Source organism: Mauremys reevesii, linkage group 11 (assembly GCF_016161935.1).
Source record: "Mauremys reevesii isolate NIE-2019 linkage group 11, ASM1616193v1, whole genome shotgun sequence".
Classification (NCBI taxonomy): Eukaryota; Metazoa; Chordata; order Testudines; family Geoemydidae; genus Mauremys; species Mauremys reevesii.
In genome coordinates, this window is record NC_052633.1 from 13,715,854 (window position 1) to 13,739,090 (window position 23,237).

At 42.5% G+C, this 23,237-nt stretch overlaps 1 protein-coding gene across 11 annotated transcripts in view; it reads left to right on the forward strand.

Moving 5' to 3' along the window:
- Positions 1 to 23,237, forward strand: part of ERBB4 (erb-b2 receptor tyrosine kinase 4) — a 1,095,893-nt gene that overhangs the window by 874,746 nt on the left and 197,910 nt on the right. For 9 of the 11 annotated variants that reach the window (XM_039494132.1, XM_039494133.1, XM_039494137.1 and 6 more), the window contains 5 exons: positions 42 to 174; positions 2,459 to 2,552; positions 3,929 to 4,083; positions 12,041 to 12,085; positions 12,205 to 12,279. In XM_039494132.1, coding sequence (XP_039350066.1) covers positions 42 to 174; positions 2,459 to 2,552; positions 3,929 to 4,083; positions 12,041 to 12,085; positions 12,205 to 12,279 — 502 coding nt within the window. The remainder of the gene's footprint in view (positions 1 to 41; positions 175 to 2,458; positions 2,553 to 3,928; positions 4,084 to 12,040; positions 12,086 to 12,204; positions 12,280 to 23,237) is intronic. The other 2 variants (XM_039494130.1, XM_039494136.1) reach the window with 1 other exon arrangement.

The window sequence follows — 23,237 nt, forward strand, 5'->3', positions numbered from 1 at the left end:
AATGACACTAAAAATATCTTCATTCCTCTCTCTGTTTTCAGCTGCAGAGGGAAAGGTGTGTAACAACTTGTGCTCAAGTGATGGCTGTTGGGGGCCAGGGCCAGACCAATGTCTGTCCTGCAAACGCTTCAGCAGAGGAAGGACGTGTATAGAGTCTTGTAACCTTTATGATGGGTAAGACATCACCCTTGCTTGTTTGTTCCCCAAAGGGTATTGATTATGTTGACAGTTCAGGAATCACAGGGACAGGTTCTGATGTCCATACATTGAGTAACACCTTATTCCACCAATAGTTCCATTGATTTTAACCAAAACACTCCGTGGAATAAGGTGATATTTACTCGATGTGAGTACACAGAATCTGGCCTTGAGGTGGAAGTATAAGTGGATGGATTCATATGGTACTCTAGCTGTGATACTACTTCTAGATACTTTTTTTTTTACTCCAAACATTCTCAATTCCCTTTTATTTATTTTTCCCTCTGGAACAACAATAATTATTACAAGCAATAAAATTGAGTATATACATTCACGGAGCCATAGTCAGTTCATGCTTCACAGTTGTCGTTCCTTAGTAATGATGTTCTTCTTTCTTATCCCCAAGCCAAGGACTTTTACAGAGCTAACTGCAGATATTTTTAGAGTTAAGCTTTGGCAATGCAGGATTTAAAACGCTCATATGCCCTTGCTATTGTTTCTTAATAAATTTTGGAAGTTTGATTTCTTTGCCTTTCTCCCTCCTGCCTCCCCACCCAAACATTTTTAGATGTTTGTATAGTCTTCACTGGGAGGGTGGAGTCCCACAGATCACAGAGACATAGCTGTGTGAAACTGTCTTTTGACAGAAAAATAAAACTTAAAGGTCCTATGTTACATATACCTGAAAGAAAAACCAAAAGATTGGAGGGTGGAATCTCATTTCCCAGATGATGACACAACATGCTGCCCAACATTTCTTTATAATAAGGATGAACAAATCATAATTGATTTTAGTTAATTTTTTCACCCCAAGAGGTGCTAATTAAAAATAAAAGCACGATATATATAAAAGCACTTTGGGTTCTTTTTTGTTTCTTGGATACTAGCTTATGTGATTATCATAAAGAGACAGTAGAATGTACTCCCTGTAAACACACCAAACTATTGCAAAATCCTTTCTTTCTTTCTTTCTTTCTTTCTTTCTTTCTTTCTTTCTTTCTTTCTTTCTTTCTTTCTTTCTTTCTAAAAGCAAGGAAATGACATGCAAAAAACTGTTAAAGTTACCCTGTAGCTATATATGCATTCAAGTCAGGAAAGACGAAGTTGTGAGAGGCCAGATTGTGCTGCCATTTAGGCCAGGGTAAAGCTGACTGCAATTTACACTGCAGTATTTGGCCGTAGTTCCCACATCAGCCATAACCCAGACACGTTTGTTTCTACATTAGTAAGTTCCACAGTCCTGTTCACATTACCTGAGTAGGAACTATCATTTAAGCCAGGGTGTTCATGTTTATTTTGATAAGGGAATGGTGGTTGCCCCTTGCACAAAAGGCAAGGATACAGTTGCCCAAATCTTCCAGGACCTCTGCAACTTTTGGGGGCCTTCAGTGGAGACCTGAACTGTCCGGGTGCAGGTCCTATGCATTTGCAGTGGCTCCACAGCCCTTAATCTCCCCTGTATGGCAGCTGTGCTGCTAGGGTTGCACCCTTCCACCTGGGCAGTGACTCAACATGGAGAGTCTCTGCTTCAAAGTTAAAGCAGCCTCAGATTCCATGCTACGTTCTTTTCAATGAAAGTTTCCCCTGGATTACTTATACTCACTTAACTGGGTTGCCACACTAGAGCCTCATGGCTCTGAGAGCAGTTACAACACCTCAGATTTAGGTTGATAAAGTAACGACGGGGGCCCACATCCTCAGTCGTGACAACTTGACGTGGCTCCGCCGAAGTCAACAAGCTTCACCACTTCATGGTTTGTAGCTGTGTCATGCACACTGTCTGTCTGCACGGAAATCAACAGTGTGACAGCAGCATACAGTGCAGACATACCCAAACCAGCTTTTATCTAGCTAGCTCAATGAACAGTCACTGGGAAAGCACACAGGCTAGTCACGGGAGTCCATGCGCAGGGTCCTGGAAGGGTTTGTACAGCCTGTGTTGCCGCTGCGACTTCACTGCTTGGGAGATTGGGTCTGTGAGTGTAGAAATCAACTGGCTGCAGTTCAATTCCACACCCCCATCCCGTGATTGTGATGGTGTTCTTATTTCTTAATACGGCCATAACCTGCCAAAGGATACTCAACAAATGATAACACAGGTCTTGGATTTGGTCCTCATCTGGTGTAAATCAGTATAGTCCCACTGAAATTAATGAAGCGATGTTGATTTACCCCAGCTGAAGATCTGGTCCATTAAATTCAGGTCCGTTTCCGTATGATTTTCACTAACCGCTCACCTGACTGACTAATGTTTCTCCAGGGAATTTCGAGAGTTTGCGAATGGTTCTGTGTGTGTGGAGTGTGATCCCCAGTGTGAGAAGATGGAAGATAACATGATCACATGCTATGGGCCGGTAAGCACAATATATATACTTTGTAACTGTAACCTGGTTAGTAAGTCTGCGCTAGCGTAGGCATTTTAATAAATGTCTGTTATTGTCCAGTGGGACTTTTGCCATCATCACTCACGACCATTTCAAATACATCAGCAGTAAATAGTCACAAGCAAAAGAAATTTCACACACCCACAGAACCTTCTTTTATCACTGTTGGTTTTTTTCCTTCTCCTATGTTGAGGTCAATCCTGTTCCCCTCCATGCCTTCAGTCTCCTAGAAAAATTCTGTCTTAAGCAATTGCATTCTGCCAACCCAGATTATCCGACTGGCCAAGGAATTCCTCATGGCCATCCTTATAGCAGAATGAAATGTTGTTGGCACCACTTTAATGGCTGATAAGCCTCACCGAAAAGGCTTTTTGGTGGTGGGGAAAGTGAACTGATCCTTATATTTTTGTCCTTTGTGCATAGCCTGAATAAAAGGCAGGAACTGCATGGGCACTTGAATACATACAATCCCTCCCTCAATATATGGGATGAGTTTATATTTTGGGCTTTCTGTGGTTACAGATTGGCTGAGAGAACTTGGCTCATTATTTATTTTTGTGACTCACTGATTACAGAGTGTGGTATATAGACAAACACTATCTGTTTGATTATAATCTCTGCAGTTCACCCATTTGGGAAATTAATGTCCTAAGTTTTCTACCAGTGTAGCAAGCCACTGACAAGGCACTTGGGTTTTGCGTCTACAGAATTTCTTTGGTGACAGCTGGTAGCACTGTGCATAATTTTGCCTAACTCACTGTAGACCCGACTCCATTGGTTTTGGAGGAGGCTTGTCATCAAGACCAGTAAACTTTATGTCTTTATACTTCAGGAGACTTGATTTACAGTTTCTAACTTTAGGTCTCCATGTGTAATAATGAAAATGAAATCCTCATCTCCTGGAGGGAGACACGACAGCATGATATTGCTGGGACCAGAAATCACAGGCAAAATACGGTGTGGAGATAAGCCTGTGACACAAATGATCCCATCAAGATGCCTTCAGGACCACTTTGTAGCTTCATTTAGGAAAATTCCTGGACAAAAGGAAGTGGACATGAGGCACATTGAGGTGCATCCATCAAAAGTAACGAAACCAAGTACTCCAGAAGCAGCACTCTGATAGTACTCTCTGTGTAGTACATTTTCAGCATAGTGCCCCAGGATTTAGCTGTGTGACTATCATTAACATTCATTGGAGTCACATGGCTAATCCCTGTTCTTTACGAGGGAAATGTACCCCTCTATCTTTGAGTGTACAGCACCCAGCATGTTGTCAGCAGCTCTTGCACGGTAACAAATGTTAGAGTAAATCTAATACGCTGCATTTCTCTCCTGCTCCCCAGGGACCAGACCACTGTACCAAATGTTTCCATTTTAAGGATGGCCCCAACTGTGTGGAAAAGTGCCCCGATGGCTTACAGGGGGCAAACAGCTTCATTTTCAAATACGCCGATGAGGACCGTGAGTGTCACCCTTGTCATCCAAACTGCACGCAAGGGTAAGCTGGAGTTCTGCAAATAGCAAGCTTTGCTATTTAGTGTTTATTTTAGGTAGTGGTTTTGTTTGGTTACTGCTTGGCCAGGAAAAGTGTTCATCATTTCTGGAAGTCTGTGCATACACAGCTATGACATCACCTTTTATTTTAGGATCCAGAATCCAGTCATTATGGTTTTGCAGCTAATTAGCAGCGCACTTGCAAACTTATCAGAAGTGGTTCTTACAGCAGTGCTCTTGGCCCTCCCGATAACAAGCACTGGTATGGAAAGTGTTTCTAATATGCAGACATGAAAGCTGGCATGTACACAGACACCATGTTGAATATTTATTTGCGCAGAGAATTTTCTCACGGTGACCATCATCACATCTCAGCATCAATGGATTTGTGTCAGTGAGTCAAGGGCGCATTATTAATTCACAGATGGGAACTGAGGCAAAGGAAGATTAAGTGACTTGTCTAGGACCCCGCAGCAAGTTTGCACCAGAGTTGGGAACTGAACTTACATCTGCCGAGTCCCCACATCAACCACAAGACCATCCTTCCTGCCGAGACCCAAAAGCAGTGGAGAGGGGAGGCAGTTTTGGCTTCCGCTTTCACCTTATAGAAAGTTGATGCTAGAGGGCATTTGCCTTACCTGTGCCATAGTCTGGCCCGATTCAAGTGCAAGTGCTGACCTGGCCTTTTCACCAACACACCCTCTTGCGAGCTGAGCCAAGAGCCCAGCAGTTGGAAGTGGCAGAGGCAAAATGGGGACAGTCCAAAGTATCTATTATTAAAAACACCAGTAGGTAATCAAACATTTTATAGTCTCCTGCCTCATCATGTCCTTCCTGTGGTCAGCAAAATTTCTCCCACCTTCTCCTCACCCAAGATGGGCCCTGGGAGAGAAGAGTGGGATTTTTTTTCCTAATGGCGGTGGCTATATGTTATAACAAATCAGTTAAAAAAAGTTCTCGCGTTCAGAAGAGAGGCAGTGTCCAAAACTATCCATAGGATTCGTCTACAATAGTCAGCAGTACTGTTGATTTCACAAACTGGATTACAGTCCTTTTAAATACATTCTTTTCCCTGCTCTGTTGTCACCTTTGAGACCATCCCTTTCTGTTGTCATTCGGCTGAATTACTTGTTCCTCCTCCCATGTTTCTCCTGTTCCCATCAATTGCCCTATCTGCTGATGGTACCTGTTACTTGGTGCAGTGCTCTAAATTTTCAAAAGCAACTAGTAATTTTTGGGTACCCCAGTGTTTAGGTGCCCAACTAGAGGCACCTGAAAGGAACTCGATTGACAAAGGGCCCAGTAATTTTGGAATCAGATCCCTTTAAGGTTTCTCAAGTTGATCCCCCCAAATCACTAGTTGCTTTTGAGAATGTAGGCCATTTTTTCTGACAGGGAAGTGTCTGTATCCAGATGAGGCTTCTGGGCCTGCTGAAAAACCATCTGACATCAGGTATTGCAGAAACAAAGCACTCAGTGCCAGAGGACTTGACTTCGAACACTGCTCCTGGTGTGTATGGATCAAGAACCAAGTCACTTTCTAATGGAAGTCCTCTCAAAACGGGCCCCAGGTCAGCACATTTTAAGGGATGTGAATTTTTACCAGCCAGAGGCAAGGCTTCAGAAAGTGGCATGAGCATTAAGAAATTCTGTACCCAAGTAATTCTAGAGAAGTAAGCAGTTATCATTTTGCACGAGCCACTTGAGTTAAAAATATCCTTACGAGGAGACAGTGGGTTATGTCCGAGGCAGAGGAAGAGCAAGAAAACTTCATCCAGTGAAGTAATCCTCCACAAGAGGATTTTATTGTTTTGCAGCTAAAATTAAACCAGTAAATTATTCAATATAATGTTGATGTCAACAGCTGTTGCCATTCAAAATGAGACCTTTTGCTGTTTTTGCAAATCTAATTACAATAGAGCCATTAGGGAAATGAAAGCGAGATCGCGGAGACACAGCTAGGATCTGTTGCAGATTCGTCTTCCTCTCAGCCCTTTTAAATCAGAGTTATGCAATTAAAAAAAAAGAAGGAGAAGAGGATAGGAAGAAACACTGTGAAGAGAGAAACTTACCTCAGGAGCAGGGTTTCCGATGATGGCTTTAATGGACTATGGAAGTGTCATTCTGATCAACTCCTCCTATGTCTAGTTTCTACATTTACAGTCTGCCCTGAGCAAGGGGTCGCGTGGAGCTGCATTGGCCCAAGAACAGACTAGAAATTCACACTTCTGCTTCTGCTCCCACCTTCTTCAGGGGCAGACGTAGGTAAATTCAGCTCAGTCCCTTCTGTATACCCAGCCAGTTAATCAGGCCCTGGAAATGGAGAGACATAGCCAATGAACCTTCCAATTCCCCCACCTATTGTTCAGAGCAAGGAGTATTGAGCCAATGGGCCCCTGTTTTCCCCATCATGGCTGGATCAGGACAATATGGAGGTAGAGGAAAAGGGAAATTACCCCTGTGCAGCTGAGGAATGACTGTGCCGATCTAGCCCTTCGGATTCTTAAACAACTAGAAAGAAGCAAGCCATTGGGATTTTGCAGGGCTCTGAGCAGCTGGACTTTGAATTGATAGTATTCGCTGGCAACTCCTGGCTGAATGCAACCACAGCTCCTCGTACATTGGGTCTTTGTGTTGTGGTTTGGCACTTTAACCTTCGGCTTTCCCCTCATCCAGCAGCATCCGTGCTGCCAGGGCTCATTAGACGAATGAATATGTCACATTGCCAGGATATGCCAGTCTGCGGATGAACGGCAGACACCCACCGTGACGGTACCAAACAGTTTTCCTCTACGCTCCCTGAGTAACATGCACACAGAGGTAAGGTTGGCCTCTAGAGCAGGTAGGTTAGCTTTGGCCAGTCAAAGGCTAGTTCCAGTGACATCCTCATCCCCTTCTTATAAATGGGGGAACATTCCTTGAAGCCACTGAGCAGACACATCTGGATTTGGTTAACAGTCTGGAAAAAGTCTATGTGCAGCCCTTTTATTTAAAAAAAAATAGTAATCTGGTTCACCTCAAATGTTCCTTTCTGGTACTTCTAAAAACATCCTTATATCATCTCAAATGTACTTGTATCGCTCTGCAGTTACGTTAAACTGTGATGGTCATAATGACTGCCCCAGATGTCTGGTTTTTATACATCGTCCGTCTTCTTGCCAACATTGTCAGGCTCTCATTGAATATGCCCAGGGAGAGAAAAGGAATCAATTTGTCTTCCTCGTCTCCTTCTAATTTAGAATTCTCCAGCTTCACTGCCTTCCTGTAGAAATGAGTATTTAAATTTTCCTCCTTGAGCAGAACTCTTCAAGAAGAAGAAAAAAGGAACAGTGATGGCATGTCTCTTCAGATATTTGGCCCACAACTGAACTGGTTCAGCAAAATCATAATCATACTCCATCTAGCGTGTCTGTTAGCTTCTGTGCTAGATCGATTGCAGGAACAAAATTGACACCAGCAGTACAGCTAACATCTCTGTCAACGAGTGTTATGCTGATGCAGAGCACCTATCATATACAGTGCGAGCTCGTTCCTGCAGAGCTGTTCTTTTAGGATCAGGATATTTGCCAAACTGGACCATTAGCTATCAAGTCTTGTATCATGCTTCCAGCAGTGGTCAATCCCTTGGGTTGCAGAGAAAGGCAAATGTCCCACCTCACCCCTTCTCATAATGCACTTGGACAAACCTGCTCCTTGGTACCTGCAGGTTTGCACACTGGAGCGGGGGTTTATTACCCCATCTGAACAGGTAGAATTGCAAATACTGTTAATGATCATAAAAGCATCTAGCCCCTTTCATTGTCTAATACTGAGCAAGAGAACTGCCTAGGAGTGGCTTACTGTATGCAACAGCAACCGCATTTAGAAACGTCCAGCGTTTTTGTCATCAAGTATCCAGTGCCAATTTGGCGCAGATCTGAGGCGCACAAGACCACTATCTCCTTCAGTTCATGGGCATTCTGAAGGTATTGGCAGGTTCTCCCACCCCGTGATCCAAACCAGAACGCTTCCACAGAAATAAAACATAATTATTTTTAAAAGTCTCCTCCTCGGGCTAGGTTTCAGAATGGTAGCCATGTTAGTCTGTATCAGCAAAAACAATGAGGAGGCCTTGTGGCACCTTACAGAAATTGTGTACTGATGTCATTAGAATAGTGTGCCATTTGACTGGAAAACTAACGACATTTCATGGATTCTGACTGGGAAGAGCCTTGCGTCCTCTACTCTAAGGAAAACTGTCTCTCTGTGTTACCGAGGGAGCTTAGGAGAAAGGATCACTTCAAGAAAGGACAGCTATTGTTTTTACTTTTACATTTTATTAACCTGCTTGTTTCTTTTCAGAGGACAATTACAGTAACTCCTCACTTAAAGTCGTCCCGGTTAACGTTGTTTCGTTATGTTGCTGATCAATTGGGGAACATGCTCATTTAAAGTTGCGCAATGCTCAACTAATGCTAATGTCGTTTGGCAGCTGCCTGCTTTGTCCACTGCTTGCAGGAAGAGCAGCCCGTTGCAGCTAGCTGGTGGGGGCTTGGAACCAGGCTGGACCGGCGGCCCCTGCATGAGCTCCCTGCTCCCCTAAATTCCCTGTACTGCAGCTGCCCAGCAGGCTAGCAATTGCAGCTGTCCCTCCCACCACTGCCATGTGCTGCTCCTGCCCTCTGCCTTGGATCTGCTCCCAGAGACTCCTGCTTGCTGTGCAGGGGGGGAAAAGGGAGACTAATGTCAGGGTGTCCCCCTCCCCCCTGCTCCTGCACCCCGCTTACCCCTTCTCCACATAGAGCAGGGAGGGGACACAGACGGAGAAAGACAGAGGGAGCTTGGGGCAGCAGCTGCTGTCTCAACTTCCTGATCCACTTTAAAAGACAATGCACTTAAGAGTGGGTCAGCTTACTTAAAGGGGCAGTGTGCATCTCTCTCTCTCTCCCACCCACAAGGTGTGTGTCTGTTTCTGTCTGCTATGCTGTCTCCCCTCCATTCTGTTCGTGCTGCCTTGTGTGAGAGGTTACATTAACAACAATATGTTAACCCTTGAGGGCTCAGCTGAGTGCTAGTTCATCATTTAGCAGTAAGGCATTCCCTGGGAAATATCCCTCCCTCTTCCACCCTCTGACTTCACCACCTCAACCAAGCTTCACAATCATCACTGCTGTGTACAATGTTAAATTGTTTAAAATGTATACTGTGTGTATATCTATATAATATATAGTTTTTTGTCTGGTGAAAAAAATTTCCCTGGAACCTAACCCCCCCATTTACATTAATTCTTATGGGGAAATTGGATTAATTTAACATCGTTTCACTTAAAGTCGCATTTTTCAGGAACATAACTACAACGTTAAGCGAGGAGTTACTGTATCTAAAACCCTATACTGACTACCAAATGTATCTATTTATTTTTTTTACCAACTGTGTATGGACTGTTATAAATCACTACACATCTCATTAACAAACAGGTATACGTACCGACTAACCAATTCATTTACAGGGAGAAGTTGGAATGAAATCACATCCAGATCCCCAGTTTCCCAGGAGAGGGAAAATCTGGGGACGAATCAGTACCATCTGAAACGTATTGCTATTGTCACGTGTGGTCTGCAAGTCTTAAAAGCAATCTGGAAACACTGAAACCAAGGCAGTTATTTTCAGAATAAAAGTGACTGGTGATTTCAGACAGAAAATGGGGATGGTTCTCTGGAAAATTACTAAGCACCAGATTCGGCCAGCAGAATCTGTCCCAGAGGGACTTCTATTTGAGATTGAGAGAACAGTGGCACAAAGATGTTATATGTTTAACTCAAAATCGATGGCATTGCTGTTTAGACCACAGGAGAAGTCTAAACGGCCAGGAGAACAGTTTCCCCAGGTTTAGGTCTTCAAAAGCCTGAGAGAATAAATGCAACGGAGAGGTAAAATGACTCCAAGACAACGGCTCTTCTTTACATTAGGCTGCCAGTTATCAGAACTGATAATGGGCTTTCGGGCCTCTAATTTGAAGAAGGCCTTCATTTTATTTATAGCAAGGATCTGAGCTCAGCAGCTTTTGACATGCTGGAGAATGGGTGCTCTGAACAACTTTTCTGCCTCCTTCATTACTGAGCTGGGTTTTGGGGGGAACTGCTGAGCATGCCATGTGGGGAAGAAGAAATGTTACAGATGTGCCTGAGGCTGGACAGAATATAAACCCTTGAAGCCCAAGACAGCTGAAATTTCAAAAGAGCTTGTCAGAGTTCTCTGTACTATATACTGTGAATTGTATTTAAATCCAAGCCTGCCACTATGCAGTCTGTCTAGCTCCCTGGCCATTAATTGTATCCACTTCATGTACAGAATACTGCTTGAGTTCATTATTAAGGCAACCTTTGCAATCTGTTTTTGTTTGCCTGTCACAGCATTTATGCAAAAGTAAAAATATCAGTAAACAAACAAGAACGGGGGTGCAGTATTATACGGCTCTTCCCGAGGAAAAATGGTCAGTGAGACCGGCCTTCAGTGAAATCAGTGAATTTATTTTTTAAAGGCAGATTGATATTTAAATATTTTCTTTTAAAGAAGTAAGAGCTCATAAGTGGCAAGTGAAAGCAGAGAGAAGACCCCATGGGAGCCTATTTAAACTCCCTCAAATCTGTTTCAGGTCTCCTTCTATCAGAACAGAAATGAAAGGCTGGGATTTTCAGAGAGTTGCTTCCCTTAAGCTCCTTTGAAAATCCCAGGTCCATGGCCCTTATTTAAAGACCTAAAAACATGGTTTGCTACTCATGAGTGCCAAGCACCTAGCAGCACTGGTGGGAGTTCAGCCCTTATGAAACTCAGGCTGCTTGTCTGAGTGCCTAAATATTGACGTAGGAGCTTAACTTTGTAGGCACCTGTTTCCTGAAAATCTTGGCCACTGTCTTCATGCCATAATTGACTTTCCATTTAAGTATCTTGCCATCCACATCATAGACTGCTCCTGCCGAGGGGATAGGGAACTCCATAAGGGCCCCAGTCCCACAAGCAGCTCCGTGGAGGCAGATCCCCATGGACTTCGGTGGGGCTCTGTGTGGGCACAAGAGTCTTGCCCAAGAGGAGTGGTTTGCAGGTTTGGGCCTTAAATCTTCACTCAGCATCTGCTTCGCTCAAGGCTGTTAGGTCCTCCAAAACCAGTCGATTGCCCAGGATTCACAGAGGCTCTGTGCCAGTTACTGGTTCCCCGGAGCCCTTCGCGGCACAGTTCTGGTAACGCCATGCTACTTAGGGCTCCTTCACTAGTCGCTGCTCTTGGAGCTCACCCTCCCTTCAGGGCTGGGGAAGGAGATGCCACGCTGTGGAAAATCATTGCGGATGGAGCCCGATGGATTTGGTGTGAGATGATGCTGCGGAAAGTGCCAAGCTTCTTCTGCCATCGCGGCTTGATCCCAGCTAAGGAGCTTCAGGGAAGAAGCCTGGGTGACAAAGACAAGAAGTGCCACTCCCCCTCATGCCCTGCCCACTTCTGCGGATCAGCTGCCAAGAGAGGAGGGGATGACAGGGCTCAAAATATTTCTGCCATGACCCTGTCTATGCGTGAGTACCATATGAACAACAACATCAATTAAGGAAAATAGTTCTCCACCTAACTCTTGTAGCTCTTGAGCCATGCAAATGAGCAGCCTGTGTGCAGTAATCACTGGTTTGATATTTTAAACAACAGCCAGAAAGGCAACTGTATTGTTAGGCCTCCCACGTAAGCAGGTGAAACCTGCCTTAAGTATTGTTCGAGCCGAGATTGGTCCAACCTTATGCTGCTGGTGCTGTTTGTATTGTTCTCTGCTGTCTGTACTTTGTGTCACAAGCTGTAATTTCACGATGCCTTGGGTGTCTTTCAAGAATTATAATTAACAGTTTGGGACATGGCGGGGGGGACTCCTGTTTTTTTCTGTCTGTAAATAACAGATTTTTCTCTCTTTCTCTCCCTGTTTTTCAATTTGGATTTGCTGCAGGTGCATAGGCCCCCGTATTGAGGATTGCATCGGCCTGATGGATAGGTACTTGCTGAGTGCTTGCTCCCACTGTCCCCTACCATACTCCACGTGTGGGCCAGGGCGCGTGTGTGCATGTCCCTGTGAATGGCGAATGATATTTTCTGTTCTGTAATTGCCTGCAGGTGTAGAGGCCCCACTAGTCATGACTGCATTTACTATCCATGGACGCGCCAGTCCACCTCACCACAGCATGCTAGGTAACATCCTCCATCTTTCCATCTTGTACCTCAGGATCCTTCCCCAGTTACCATAGGAGAGTTGTACTAACCCGTTGGGTTAGAAATAAGAATTAGTGTGTGTAATATTAAGAGTAGGATATATACAGCTCAGCTTTTAGGTTGCTTAAAGTTAAAGTAAAGTTCGCTAGGCCATTAATAGAACTGATTGAAAAATCCCCAGAGCTATTCTGTATGACTTTTTTTTTTCAATTTCAATTTTTTTGTCAACAAAAATTCACAACTAACCAAAACGAAACATTTCATTTAATTGAGATTTTCATTTAGTTTTAGTTTTTGAAAACCAAAATGAAAAAAATAAATTACAACTAAGTGAAATTTTTTTTTAATTTGTTTCTCAAAATTGATCTAACATCACAACGTAGACAAAACTATTTTTCTACCAAAAAAAAAAATCTCAAAAATTGTTGACCAGCATTAGCCACTTAATTGTTAATTTAGCATTCTAAAATGGCACTGGAAGTTGAGAAATTCAGTCTCTCCTTGCATCAGGTTTGGTCTAAAATGCATCCATGACGACCAAGCCAAATTTATGTAGGAAGAATCTACATACATTTGAGTTTAAGTTAGGCCTCTGTGTTCCCCTTTGTTATATCCCATTCATGTCCTATGATCTTTTTTTTTCCATTCTATTTATTTTCAATTCAAAGTGGTTAGTATAGCCTCCAGGCTCTCAGGGTCTAGAACCTGCCTAGGAGTTTTTCCTTTCAACCAACTTCACCTCATAAAGCATTCTAGCTGGTTTTCCTTGGTTTGTCTTGAACATTTCCTTACAATGATACCAGAAGATTAATATGATGAAGCTCAGAGGAGCCGATTTTTTTTTAAAATGTTTCCATGCCTCCAGGTTACTTATTCAACATGAAACTCCTTATTTTCTAGTTGTTGAGTGATAGTGTTTATACTCAAGGGAGGTAATAAAGGTAATAATTGGAGATATACCAATCTCCTAGAACTGGAAGGGACCTTGAAAGTCCAGCCCCCTGCCGTTACTAGCAGGACCAATTTCTGCCCTAGATCCCTAAGTGGCCTCCTCAAGGATTGAACTCACAAGCCTGGGTTTAGCAGGCCAATGCTCAAACCACTGAGCTATCCCTCCCTGGGCTGAAAAAAAATACAACTAGATATGCTAGCCAAATTGCCTTCTTAAATGGTCTAGGCAAGATCCGTTAATATTTGTTCCAAAGCCCAACACAGTTAATGGGAAGAGATCCAGGTTTTCAGGAGTGCCTAGTGCTCATGGGTGCCTCCGTTTTTAAAGGCCCAGCTTAAGACTCTTTGAAAATAAGGGCCTCTTAAAGAATCTCAGACTGTGCACCAAAAACTGAGGTGGCCCAAATCACCAGGCACTTCTGAAAATCTTGACTTCGTTGACTTCACTAAGCTTTAAATCAAGCCCTTTGGCCCCAAATGAGCAAAGCACGTTAGCACGTGCTTAACTGAAACAGCTTCAACAGAACTACACACATGATTCATGTGAAGGACATGCTTAAGTGATTTGCATGATTGGGGCCTTAGTCATTTTTTTAATTCTTTACAATATTGTATTTTAAAATCAGAATGGAATAAACAAAATCGTAAGAATATGTTATATGCTTTGTACTGGAAATACTGGGAAGATTATTGGTAAGTAATGACATCACGCCAGTCATTGTGTACATCAGCTGTGGTCGTCAGTATACATATTTTAAGTAAAGCTGCTTGATATTGTTAGCCCAATAGGGAGAGAGCACATCATATTATTCATTGTTTGATTTAACTGGCAGAATTGTAAGCTTAACGTTGACTTCAGAAGATGGATTTATTGTCTAGATACTTATTTAAATCTCCAAGGGCATGATCCAATGTACATTGAAATCAATGGAAACACTCTCATTAATGTCATTGTCTGTTAGATCAGATCATAAATGTACGTAGCAAAATGAGTAATGAAATATGTGAGAGACAAGGTGGATGAGGTAATATCTTTTATTGGCCCAACTTCTGTTGCTGAAAGAGACATGCTTTTGAGCTTATACATGGCTGTTCTTCAGGTCTGGGACCAGGCTTGAAAGCTTGTCCCTTTCACCAACAAAAGTTGGACCAATAACAAATTTTACCTCACCCACCTAGTCTTGCTAATATCCTGGGACCAACATGGCTACAACAACGCTGTAAACACTAATGTGGAAATGTGCGGAATGCGGGATGTGGCACTGTGCTATGGATGATATTTGCTAGTACGCAGTCATTTTTCAAGACCTTAAAATGAACAATGCAGATCCTTTTTATTTTAAGAGGTGTAGACAAGTGAATTCATCTCTCTAAATCTGTGATCTGAGGTCAAGTCAGTAAAACAGGCTGCTGAGGTGTGTGTGGGTGTGGGTGTGAAAATTAAAGTAGATGTTTTAATCCATTCAAATGAGGCATGTCCTGCTCCATTCCATGTGAGTAGTGAGTGACCCTCAATTATGGAATCTGGAAAGCCATTTCAAAAAAAGAACATTTCCTTTAAAATTGACAACTTTGCTACATTTATTTTGTGACAATGATTGCCGTGTAAATTTGATTACATTTTAGGATGTGTATGTTTTGTCACTTTCAAACCTATGTAAGAAATTTCAGAGCCAGTTTACAGCTTCCAAACCTACATTTGTTAATTTTTTTAAATGATCCATTTTTAAATTATGCCCTTTTTTGGGACAAAAAATAAGCAAAACTGCACTGGCAAAAATGGTATATTTTCTGTGTAATGAAAGTGGTGAAAACCAACGTGTGTCTATTTCACTGTAAATGGAACGCTTTACATATTCACGTAGCTATCTTTTATCCACCATGACCTACTTCAGGTCATTAATGTCTAGTCTGTACCTCCACCATTGCTTCACATTGACTTGAATCAGTACTGGACTGAGAGGCAGAGTGCTCTGTTGTTCAACCAGCCAGCAGAAGATGAGAACAAAGTCTGTAATGCAGACAAATGAAATATTTCTCACTTCCTTCATCTGCTTCCATTTTCAAATCAATGATGTTGTTTTTTTCCCAGTTTTGCAATTTGCAAATTGTTTTTGCCATGATCCATTGGCCTGAAGGCTTTCACAAGAGCCTGGTAGGATAGCAGAGGAATTTTTACTGTCATGTTTAATAAAGATGAATCGGATGTGTGCTACACTGCTTGTTTTCCAAAAGACCAGCAGTGACATTTCAAAACATACCCTCTTTCAGCTTGTGGCTAGAGCCTTTAATGGCTATACATTATAATCCCTTTATTCAGGGATTTTTACTCCTAACATTTCCTAGTAGAATTCCACATCAGGTGATGTTAGAAATGATTTTATTTTCTCATTTCTATCTGAACGGCACTTACAAAGGAGGAACATTTTACCCCTTTCCTCAAGACCGGTTGATTGATATCCAAACAGCTGTTAGATTGCTTGTTAGATCTATAAATACACTGATCCTTTGTTCTGCAGCGACCCAAATGTGTTTTCAATAAATTAAGTTTATCTTTACAAAGGGTTTCACCATATTGTTAACTACCAGAAAACGTTCAAACTATAAAGAGAGTAAATGTCTCCTTGAACTAACCTGTAAATGCTTTTAGAGCTCACAGGAGAAATGAGCATCTCTTATTTGTGGCTAGTTGCCACATTCCAGCTCTTGTAACCATCGGAGGTACTGCACTGTACTTCTAATAATACTATGGAAAGCCATAGTTCTCCACCTTTCTGACACATTCTCTTGTATTTATGTAATGTCAAGCATGGTGGTATCCGATTGTAATTTATGTGTTACACTGACTTTAGGAGCAGATTCTCTCACTGGCTTCTGCCTCTTTGAGCTGCTCCAGTGACACTAAGGAACCAGAAATAGGACAGACCTTGCCAGCTGAGAATTCCTAAAGCAAAGGGGAATCCTTAGCTGGCACAGAGATGGCATAGTTTATTCCTGTATCACCCCTTGCTCTCCAGAAACTCAGCATAGGGTACATGCCAGGCTCGGGGCAGGGGGAGGTGGGGGGGAGGAGAGAAATGAGGGGGCACAATCAGAGTGCTATTGAACTCTGGTATTCTCAGCTAATTGAATTGGGACATGTTTGCACACCAATCCTTTCATGAAAACCAAGAGGAAAAGAGAGGTGAATTGTGTATACCATACAGAGATTTTCCAGGGAGCCTAAAGGAGCTTTATGCCTAGCTCCAATTGAATTTCAGCAGGAGCTGAGGCCTATTCCCTCAGGTGCCTTTGAAAATTCCAGCTGTAATGATTATGAGGAGACTTTAGGAGTAATTGAAAGGGGGGTAGGGAGAGAGTGTGAAGAGAGAAACTCCACCATCTTATTAAAAAACAAAACAAAACAATGCCCAGCAATACAGGTGTGGTCTTTTCCCACAGAATTTAACTGCCCAATTCAGTTATCCAAGCCAGGGCCAGGATAAAATTTAGTAGTATTAATGTGTATCTAGGTTTCACTGAGGCTACGTCTTCACTACCTGCCGTATCGATGGGTAGCAATCGATTTCTCGGGGATCGATATATCACATCTCATCTAGACACAATATATCGATCCCCGAATGAGCTCCTGTCGACTCCGGAACTCCACCAACCCGAACGGCGGTAGCGGAGTCGACATGGGGAGCTGCGGACATCGATCCCGCGCCGTGAGGACGTTAGGTAATTCGATCTAAGATACTTCGACTTCAGCTACGTTATTCACGTAGCTGAAGTTGCGTATCTTAGATCGATTTCCTCCCGTAGTGTAGACAAGCCCTAAGTTGCCGGTATTTAAACTTTCAGATGAAGCATTCAAGCTATAATTCAAAGGAAAAGAATTCCTTAAGGAAGGGGTGAAGCTGCCATTTTTCTGGTACGAGATCGATCATAAAACTGAAGATGTAATCAGGGGAGGGAGCATCAAGGAAACAGCACCTTAATAGTTCCCTGAATAAACCTGTACTGATTTACACCCTAACTAAATGGGCTTCACATTTTCTTTTAACTAAAAGAAGCTAATTAGCCTGGTCCCCCATTGTGAAGTGGTAACATAAAACGATGTGTAGATATTAACTCAAATTACAATATCCTCATACTTTCTTCCTATTAACAAAGCACACTCTCCCCACTAATCATCCCTTCGCAAACAAAAGATTGTTTTTTATATACACTGTATGTATACAAGAGCTAATTAGCAGTAAACCCTTTGTAATGCAGGCAAATCCTTTCATAGCTGTTTCATAACCCCCTACACAGTATGATTTCATTAGAATTTCACAGTAACTCTGGAGTACAGAATACCTGAGAGGGGAAGAGAAACCCACCTCTAATAAACTCTGAGTGCTCATCATTTTTATAGCACTCGGTTCCTTTGCTTCGACTAAAGCATTCCATATGTTCCAGTTATTTATAGAATAATTACAGCCATTCCTGAAAGAGTATAAAAAAAAAAAAAAAAGCCCCACAAAAAACTCTCCCCTTAAAAATTTACGCCAAGGGGGGAAAATAAGATTTATTTGTGAGTATAAAATTATAAACCTACCTCTTGATTGGTAAAATATACAATTCCAGAGAGACTTTCTAAGACAGTCGCAGAACAGATCAATTCAGGGAACGGATTGTATGTTTAAATATTGAAAAAGAATAGAAAAGCAAACTATTTTTGGTCCTGAAGTCTATGGATTCGATGGTTGAGGTCACACCTTTATCCCTCTAGAATAAAGCAGAGCTACAGATAAAGTCGTGTTTATCATGAGAGGCAGTTTTATCTAGTGGATAGAGCACTGGTTTGGGACTCAAGAGACCTGGTTCTATTCCTGGCTCTGCAACTGGACCCCTAGGTGACCTTGGCCATGTCACTTCCCTCCCAGTACTGCTTTTTCCTCTCCCACGCTTTATCTGTCTTGCATATTTAGACTGCAGTCTCTTTAGGGTAGAGACAGTCTCCAGCTATGTAGGGTGACCAGACAGCAAGTGTGAAAAATCAGGACAGGGGTGGGAGGTTATAGGAGCCTATATAAGAAAAAGACCCCAAAATTAGGACTGTCCCTATAAAATCGGGACATCTAGTCATCTTTCAGCTATGAGGGTGCATGATACCTACCACAATGGGGTTCTGATCTTGGGTTTAGACTCTAGGTGCTAGTGTAATGTAGTTAACTTATGGTAGTGAGTTTAGAGGGACTTGTATATACACACACTGGAACCCCTGTGTGCTATGAATTCTATCCCTATGGGCGCTCTGCATGAGCCACTACTTATGGGGGCTTGAAGCCGATCAGAGGAAGCGTAGAAACAAGGCAGAGGGGATTGCTCCTCAGAGGAGCTACCACCAGCAACAGCCTGAAGGGAGAGAGGAGGGGCTACAGATTCAGTAATAGCTGCTTGCAGGAGGGAGAATTACATTCCCACTGCCTTGAGACCCCTGTAAAAAGGCCAGACACTCAACCTTAGAATAAGGCAGTAGATTTGGCACGATAGTGAGTAAAGTATAGTGAACTGAGGCAATTTGGGACTTTTGCTACTCTTTGTGATAGGCAGAGTCCCCCCTGAGGGTAGATGATCGTGATCAGTGCATGCAAAACCTGATGGTGTGGCTAAGCACTCAAAAGTAAGCAATGCCAAAGATAAGGTTGCACGTGCAACCTTAATACAGCCCCCCCACCCCTGTGTGAATTCATTGTTACAGTGCTCTTTAATGACATGATCACATAGTGTCTATCAAATATGATCTTACACAATGTGTGCTACACCTTGCTACCTTCCCTAGCTACAGAGCTCCTCAGGAGCATTAGAGCAGCGCTCCCTGCTGCCCAGCCTTACCAAATATGCAAGCAGGCCACTGCAATCCTTTCGCACCTACCAACATTCATAGTGATTCCTTTGTGGCCCACCAGCCCGCCTAAAGTGCGCTGCAACACAGTACCCTTTGCAAATTACAAGGGCCACAGAATTCCCTTGGCTTCGCCTCAGAACATCTTGTCAAGTATTGCAATAACCCTCCCTAATCATAACTTCAGTGCACTACATAACTTGGTTACCTATTCGTGCGCGTTCGCTGCAGCCTTTCGGGAGTGCATGCTTTTCAGATTTGCAAGCAGCACCATGAAAAATATACTGGGCATGCTTAATGTACAGTTCTCTGTCAAATCCCAACCATGTTACATCAGCACGCTCACAGGCAGTTCTCCTCAGTGAAGGCTATTTCCATACCCAAATTTCATCGCTCGGCCATAAACCATTTCAGCCGCAGAGCTGTTCTGATAAAGGAGGTTGCAAAAATTGTTTCAGGAGAGGAAAATTGTATTTGTTTTAAAACCCTCCAAGTGCTTGAAAATGGTTGAACTATTTTTGCTCAAACTTTAACAAAAAAGAAGACGACGACAAGCAGAGAGCAAATCTGGTAAATGTTAGCTGAAAAAGTGTGTTCCAGAAAGTTCTGAGCAACTGAAAACTGATAAGCAACATGCAACCTTATCTTTGGCATTTCTTACTCTTATTTCTATAATTTATCTCAGTCATTGTTTTTGTCATAATAGTGTGTGTACACACATCCAGTGAGACTGCTTCTGATGATCTCAGATACAGGTAAATATAGGTTGATTAGAAGCCTAAAATTCTTCCAAGAAATTGCAGTGTATGAATTACAATCCTGGTAATGGTGAACTTCCATGTATAGTGACATTGTGCAGTAAAAAAAGTGACTTTGTCGCAGCATGGCTGCACTCTTGGTCCCTCCACAGTCTCTTTTCTTAATTCAGTTGCCTCAAATGAGGATTTAATATAGATTTAATAAATTATTATAAATTAATTATCTATTTATTATTAAGAACACATTAATTGAGCTTTAAAAGTATGTAAGATGCAGTGTTTAAGACTCAATGAATAATTTCTTAATAATTCATTAATATTTAACATACAATAAGTGTGGACTAAAGCCTGCAGACTTTCTTCCATTTTGCCTTAATAAGGTTTCAGGATTTGCTCCTCTTATTAAATTTAGACAATATACATGACAAAGTGTATTTAATTTTAAAGTCTCAACATCACAATATTCTGTGGCCCCAGCCTTCACTTTTTGATCTGTGGAAAGATGAAGAAGCTACTGTTGTTGCATAAAATGGAAAATGTATTGGTAGTGTACTTGTGTTGTGGGCATTCATGGGGTGAAATCTGTTTGGTTAGATGTCTTCAAGTCAATTTCTAATGTAAAACCACATCATTATTATAGAAGAGGGATTGCCTTTGGCCAGGGATAGAACTATTCTTTAATGTGTGTGTGTGTGTGGGGGGGTGTAAATGGCTTTGAAAGCATTTCTACTGTTTTACAGTACTTGATTTATTTACAAGTCATAATTTATTTAGATCTGCCCACCGAGATCTGACTATATAATACAAATTAGATTGAATGAATGTACAATCCACAAAGTACACTACCTTGCTAATTATGCACTCACTCACTAATTCTTCACTCTCTCTGTAGTTATTTTCCAAAAGCTTTTTCAATATTAGATTAGAAATAGCAAATAACTTGAGCTAACCTTACGTCAGACTTGAATTCTTCAGTTTGTATTATGTGAATGAAAATATGAGATTCTGATTTCTTAAAAGGGATTCTAGTCACAAAGGCATGAGACCTGCAAATACATAATCATAAGCCAATAACATTTTGTTACAAATTCTGAGAAATTAACAAGTTTCAATGGTGCTAATTGCAAAATACTGAACTACAATAATTACCAAAAGTTGAAGGATTACCACAAACATCAGCAATTGTTCAGGTTCAGAGCATTAGCAAATCATGCCATCATGCTGAATTATTTTCTCTTATTGTGTATATACATTTTTTCATACTATGAAGTGAAGTAACATGCTGGAAAAACACCATGTAAATTATTGGTGCTTTTGAGCGAAGACTTACCAATAACTAAATTTGTATTTGAGCTGGAAGGGTGTTCTAAACCATTCGTTTCACATGCAACACCCTGCCTGTGTGAAACCAATTCAACCATGTTGCAGAGGCATTTTGCCCTTTGTCTCTTTTATTATGATTAGAGTGGAAAAAAATCTACTGAGATGGTAGATGGAACTGTACAGTCATCTCTATCAGTTGTTGTCAGACTAGGGCCGCTGCTTGTGTAGGGAAAGTCCCTGGCGGGCCGGGCTGGTTTCTTTACCTGCCTCATCCACAGGTCCAGCCGATCGTCGCTCCCACTGGCTGCGGTTCGCTGCTCCCAGCCAATGGGGGCTGAGGGAAGCCACACGGGCCGAGGGACAAACAAACCAGCCCGGCCCACTAAGGGCTTTCCCTACACAAGTGGCGGAACAAGTTCGAGAACCACTGAGTTAGACCAATGCTCAGTACTTTTGAAAAATCCAATCCATACTCCTCCACTGACTGTTACTGTTTTCTTAAGGTAAGTTTGAACCCTGATGATTTGTGATGATGATCATATGTTTCTCTATGCTCTGCCCGGCAACCTAATGTTGTCCAGGGAACTGATCTGTATCGTCATATTGGCAGGCATGGGGAAATTAAGGAGAAAAATGAAGACTACCGATGGATATTTGGAAATTCTTGTAGATACAAATTTGGATACTTAACAGAACTGTTTAGACACTGTGAGTCTACAAAACTAGACTGGATACCTCAAAATTGGAGGTGTTTTCTACTATAGTTGGGGTAGAAACAGAATGCAGAGAGATGTGCTTCCAGTACCAGCCAGAACAAGGACAGCCAGAAGTCTACAAAACTAAAAAGATACGGTAGTTCCCCAAATTCCTTTTGCATGGCAGAAGATTCAGTTTAGGTTCTTTTCAAGTTTTAGGAGAAAGTGGAGGTCACTTTTCATTTAACTCAAATTGATTTGCCCATTCTTAGAGAGGGCTTCAGCTATTCAGTACATGTGTCCTTGATTTAGATTGCTGCTATTTGTCTTGAAGAAGCGCCTGTCTGTCAGAAAGCAGGGCCTGCAGCGGAGCCAGTCTCCAGGCAACCTAACGAGTGCAGCTGGCCTGTAATCGGCTGCCTCATTGGCTATTCCACCTGTTTGGTTGGAAGAGTCAGCAGACCTGGCTCTTAAGCCCAGCAGCAGCTGCTCAAAGCATTCTTCATGGCTGCAATAGCTCCTGCACCTGCTTGTTCCCAGTCCTGCTGCTGCTGCTTTGTTTCCAGCCCTGCTTCAGCCCCACTCCTGCTTTGGACTCAGCCTTGCCCCACCTTGTTTCACTCCAGGTGACCTGGTTCTGAGCCTCGGCTCCAGTTCCTGACCTCTTACTTCAGCTCTGACTCTTGGCTCTGGCATATGGCCTCTGCCTCCTAACTCCAGCTCTGACCCTGGGGTCCAGTTCCTGGCTGCTAGCTCTCATTCTAACCAATAGGCATGACTCCTGCTCTGTCCCTATCATATGACACTGTCTCTATTTCCTTTATGCACCCCATAGTTGAAGCACAGTCTTTTTGTTTCTTCCATTACCCAGTGAGAGACTCATTTTCATGTTGCTTCTAAAGTTAAAGGAGAGGGGTGACTCTCCATTCCCTGGTGATCTCTAGCCCCATTTCTTCTAGCTGCCTATTCTAACATGCTGGCTGTAAAGGACGTAAACATCGTCTTCCAAATTAGGTCATCTTTAGGCTCCTTTGCTAACGATAGGACCACAAGGCTCCTTGTTTGAAGCTCAGCTGTGGTATTGTGTAGAAATGCACTCAGCGAATCTCGCCACTGGATAGCAGCTTCCAGTTCCCATTGGCTTCAGTGGGAGTTGGCTCAGGTCCTTGGTCTGCCCTAGTGCCTGGCCAGAAGTGAACGTACACCCACCATTGTAGTGAAATACATATTTAATTGTTAGGAGTTAGGTGATTGTGTTACTTCTGAGTTTTCAAGTCGAGCCCCAGCAAGGTGACCAAGAGCTGAATTGAATCCCATGCATTCAATGGGGTTGGGCTC